At 39.2% G+C, this 4,476-nt stretch overlaps 1 protein-coding gene across 5 annotated transcripts; it reads right to left on the reverse strand.

Annotated features, from left to right (window-relative positions):
• Positions 1-339: 339 nt before the first annotated feature.
• On the reverse strand, positions 340-4,264 carry LOC123169650 (protein FAR-RED ELONGATED HYPOCOTYL 3). 5 transcript variants are annotated; one of them, XM_044587527.1, is made up of 7 exons: positions 3,822-4,264; positions 3,541-3,726; positions 3,046-3,310; positions 2,881-2,973; positions 1,733-2,190; positions 1,356-1,643; positions 340-1,268 (listed from the first exon to the last, which is right to left on the reverse strand). In XM_044587527.1, the coding sequence occupies exons 1-5, from the start codon at positions 3,854-3,856 to the stop codon at positions 2,161-2,163; spliced, it is 609 nt and encodes a 202-aa protein (XP_044443462.1). In that variant the 5' UTR covers positions 3,857-4,264; the 3' UTR covers positions 340-1,268; positions 1,356-1,643; positions 1,733-2,160. The 5 variants fall into 5 exon arrangements, with proteins under 5 accessions (XP_044443462.1, XP_044443461.1, XP_044443457.1 ...); XM_044587526.1 differs by having other exon boundaries at positions 3,541-3,708; positions 3,822-4,250; XM_044587522.1 differs by having other exon boundaries at positions 2,284-2,973; positions 3,541-3,708; positions 3,822-4,250.
• Between the last annotated feature and the right edge of the window lie 212 nt (positions 4,265-4,476).

Consider the following 4,476-nt stretch of genomic DNA (forward strand, 5'->3'; position numbering starts at 1 on the left):
TTAAGAGGTTTCTTCAAATTCAAACACTACAATACATCATCGTTTAAAATACTAAACACTGCATAAAAGCATTTTAACACATTAGGACAACAATAAAGTTTGACATTTTTTTTCTTCGCCATGTGCGATGTTTGCCAACCATTTTGAATTTTTACTAACTAATTTAGGTTTATTTTTGGAATATTAGCTTTCTAACATTATTTCTTCATAATAAATGGCTTATCAATCGCCATAAAGAGTACTTTGCTTGATAGAAAGAACACCACACCAAATCACATTATTAAAATTAGAATTACAAAAAAATTAAGAGGCTTCTTCAAATTCAAACACCATAATATATCATAGTTTAAAATCCTTAACATTAAGCATTCATCACATTCATAAAATGTTCTACAAGCTCACTTCAGTACAGCTCTTCAACACCCACAAGTGACAGAATTAAAATTCAAACAACAAAACACATCACAGTTTAAAATCATAAACATGAAATGTTCTACAAACTCACTTCAGTCCAGCTCTTCAACACCCACAGTGGACAGACCTGGGAATGTACTAATCCCTTCCATGAAACTTACCATTTTCTTGGAGCAACTATTCTTCCTATGACCAGAAACTTTGCAATTGCTACAAAGCGGTTCTTTGCGTGGTTTAACTGGCAGATCTCCCCTTTGTGGACAAGTAGTGCTCTTGTGGCCTTTTCCACGACAAACACTACCGAAACGTGTCCGCTTCTGTGAATCTTCATACGGCGCTTTGTCACGTGATGTGGTTGGGTATCCTCTTTTCAGCCTCCTTTCTGGTGCTAACAAAACTTCTCTTGAGGACACTTCACTACTACAAACAAAATTTGGCTCGATGGGGTTAACACGTGAAGAGTTGGAAACAGACTCTTTGGAAACACTTGGGCGCTTCGTCTTCATTGTTTTGCAAGATGTTCGGGAACCCACGGAGTTTGTCATGCTTGATGCTTTCGACTTCTCTATCACACTCAACCCGTCTTTGTTAAGGTTTAATGCCATAGCTTTCTGTTTTAAATCACAAAGTCCATTCATGACATACTCAAAAGCCTCAGGATTGCTGTCACCAAGATGGACAATCTCCAATTTTGTTATGTACATTGCAGAATGCCTGAATGTCATTGCATCAGGTGGCCCCATGTCTCTCTGGTAATGCTTGATATGATCCGGCAAAACATCTCGAGCTTCTAGTGTCCATCTCTTCATTATGTGTGCTTGTGGGATTTTCTTCACATCAAGTATTATCATAACCTACCAAAAATAGTACTGATTAAGAGGAAAATGTATTTGCTAAAACAAAATTTTAGTATGATTTCACGAAAAAGGTTGGAAAAGAACCTTTAGTATATGAGAGCAAATCATTCCCATGTGCTCGTATCTTCCACACTCGCAACTGTATTTTGATTGGTCTTCGGCTATAACCACCTCATACTTAGTTTTGAACCACAGATCCATGCTTTCAGGGTTCCCATGTATGGCAACATATCTTATTTTTGGTTCTAACTCTTCAACAAAATAGTAGCCAGCCACATAAAGCGTCCTTCCAAACATCTCAAACATTGTCCTTGTATAAATCTTCCTTGCGTGACGCTCTATTGGAAGATTTGATTTTATAACAGCTCCACCCTGCATTTTTATAGAAAACATATTGAGATGTCTACTATCATGGAAAGACAGAATTGTTTTCTGGGTATTTTCTAAATTAAATTACTTACCAGCCTTGTTCTTTTCTCTTGAAATCCTTCCTCCTGTTCCCTGTCATATTGTAGCTTGCCATACTGCTTAACGAAAACATTCATCGGGCATGCTGGCGGCACGTAATTTTTAAGCATGTGGTTTGCACTCTCACTCTGTTGGGTGCTAGTCATTTTAGCACAGAATTTGCCGCTGAAGTAAGGTTTTGCCCATTTTTTCCTCACCTCATAAACCTAAGTTAAAAACGTGTTGCTTGACAGGCCATATTTCCCAACCAATTCTGCCCAACCTTTTTAGAATTCTTCTACAGACAACATTTCGTCACATAGACGATGAATTTCTGTACAAAAATCTGACTTCTTCGTATGATTGCTTCCTAGCGACTCCTTTGCTTTTTTCAATACGTGCCACTTGCACCATCGGTGATTTGTGCTAGGAAAAACATTTTTTATTGCAACCTCCTTAGCTCTTGCCTGATCTGAATTTATAAATAGAGAGAAAAGTCAGAAATCACGGCACTTTCTTAAATATTGTTATAATAAAATACCTTCCTTGTTAGTCGTCTCCTTACCTATTAATATTGTTATTGGTTTCTTCCCGCCCATCAACTTTACAAATTCGCTGAACACCCACTCAAAACTCTCTACCTTCTCATCACGCATCAAAACTCCAGCATACAAAACATTCTGGAAGTGATTGCTAACTCCAACAAACAAGCCAAAAGGCATATCATACAAGTTTGTCTTGTACGTGGTATCAAAAGTAACTACATCGCCAAAATGATGGTATTGGAGCTTGCTACGTCTGTTAGTCCACAAAATAGTTCTTATCCTACTCTCACTATCCACTTGAACGGTGTACTGAAATTCACTATCTCTTTCTTTCAACTCTGAAAACAAATCCATAGTTTTTTCTGACATCATCATCAGCCTGTTCCTTGCTTATTTTGCCACATAGTGTCCTTAGGCACCTTTTAGTGAAAGGTGCATTCTCTATTCTACCAAAAAATCATGCCAATAATGCTGTAAACCTTGCTTAGGTTCACATTATTCTCGCGTAACTGGCTAACAAGCTCTCTAGTATTTGTCAATATGACGATGAGAAGGGAAATGGAGCTTTTCCACACAGTTTGATAACATAGCGTGATTATGAACATGACGATACTCACATATGAACCATCATTTGTCTTCAGTATGTAGAAGACGTAACATAGCTGGGCACTCAGAACGGCAAGAAGTTGTATTGCTTTTCTTAGGTTTCCCTACAGGAAAACATCAACAATTTAGATTGGCTCAATTATGCACGGACGCAAAAAAAAGTCGTGTGAACTTACTGAACATGCGCATAAGAGCTCCTGCATGCATTTTGTCCCCTTTACATTAGTTCTGCTTTTGCCATATCTTATACCAAAACCAAGCTCCCAAGAATATAGGTTGTAGAAATCATATGCTTCACCCAAAGAATCAAAAACCAATCCAATAGATGGTGCTACCACAGCATCAGTCTTTCTATTAGCAAATCCTCTTAAAGCCTGCTCCAAAGGTGCAACTCTGTCGTGCTTGGTCTTCCTTTCATCTGGCATTACTCCGTGCCTTGGCCTATGGAAGTTTTTACAAATATACTTATTATTCATTTGGTTTTGTTCAAATGCTAAATGATGCACATGCCATTGAGATTTGTTTTCAGCACCTAAGAAAATAGCAAATTTTTGTATGAACACTCTGAAACATACCAGGTTAGATTCAACACTGTATCTTCCATGGGAGGTGTGATTCTGACTATACTTTTTTTGATTGTTGGTGTGTTCTGTTTTCACTTAGACACATACCTTCTGACCCATCCTTCTTCAGATCGTGGTGAACCGGATGTATCCTCTTCAGCGCTGCCACGGTCACCATCAATCTTCGTATGCTCGCTCGGGGAGTCATACAATCCCTGGCTCTCACTGTTTTCTATTAGAGTTGCCAGCCGAATCACATGCTCCGAGCCGCACCCGCTAGATCCGTATGAAACACTATGAACTCGTTCAGCAGAAAGAAGTAGCTGGAACCAGATCTGACACGGGACAGATCTCGATGCAGGAATTATTACTTGGGAAGAACAACATACCTTGTCAATATCGAAGGACTGAAGCCGCTTTCCATTCCTGTATATAACCTGAGATCGATTTTCTCTTTCAGATGCCGCGGCCGTCAGCTCTACCTCATCGCTGGTGAGTTCTACTGCATCTGGCTAAGGAAGAAAAGCTAGATCATCTACTCACGCAGAGACAGCCATCCTCGTACACAAAAAAGCAATGACCGCATTCACATCCGTGATTAATGCCCCCTGCCAACCAAATTCAATACCATCCACCGAACTCATGTTCTAAGCTAAACCACAATGTCATCGTTCCTCCACTTGAGCCCCGTATACATGGCGTATAGTTGCTGCCAAAATTATTCCTACTATTAAACATAAAAAAGCACTACATTAACAACGGATCTTAAAGCCGATCAGCACCATCCAGATACCAGGGGCGCGCGCCGACCAGAGCCAAAAGTGTGCTTCCATTGCTTTGAACCATATAAAAGTCCAAATGTCCATGCTACAAAGAAAAGAATATGAGATGACATGATAGGCAGTATTCCACATCAAAAATTCTGTTTTAATCATTTACCTACTCGAGGACGAGTAGGAATTAAGCTTGGGGATGCTGATACATCTCCAACGTATCTATAATTTTTTATTGTTCCATGCTGTTATATTATCATTCTTGGATGTT

This window comes from Triticum aestivum, chromosome 7D (genome assembly GCF_018294505.1).
Source record: "Triticum aestivum cultivar Chinese Spring chromosome 7D, IWGSC CS RefSeq v2.1, whole genome shotgun sequence".
NCBI lineage: Eukaryota > Viridiplantae > Streptophyta > Magnoliopsida > Poales > Poaceae > Triticum > Triticum aestivum.

Excerpts from the sequence above, each read along its gene's own strand:
- LOC123169650 (XM_044587526.1), bottom strand. The coding sequence starts at position 1,885 with ATGACTAGCACCCAACAGAGTGAGAGTGCAAACCACATGCTTAAAAAT. Across the intron at positions 1,644-1,732 it reads AAGAGAAAAGAACAAGGCTG|GGTGGAGCTGTTATAAAATC; the intron begins GTAAGTAATTTA and ends ATAAAAATGCAG. Across the intron at positions 1,269-1,355 it reads TTTGCTCTCATATACTAAAG|GTTATGATAATACTTGATGT; the intron begins GTTCTTTTCCAA and ends TATTTTTGGTAG.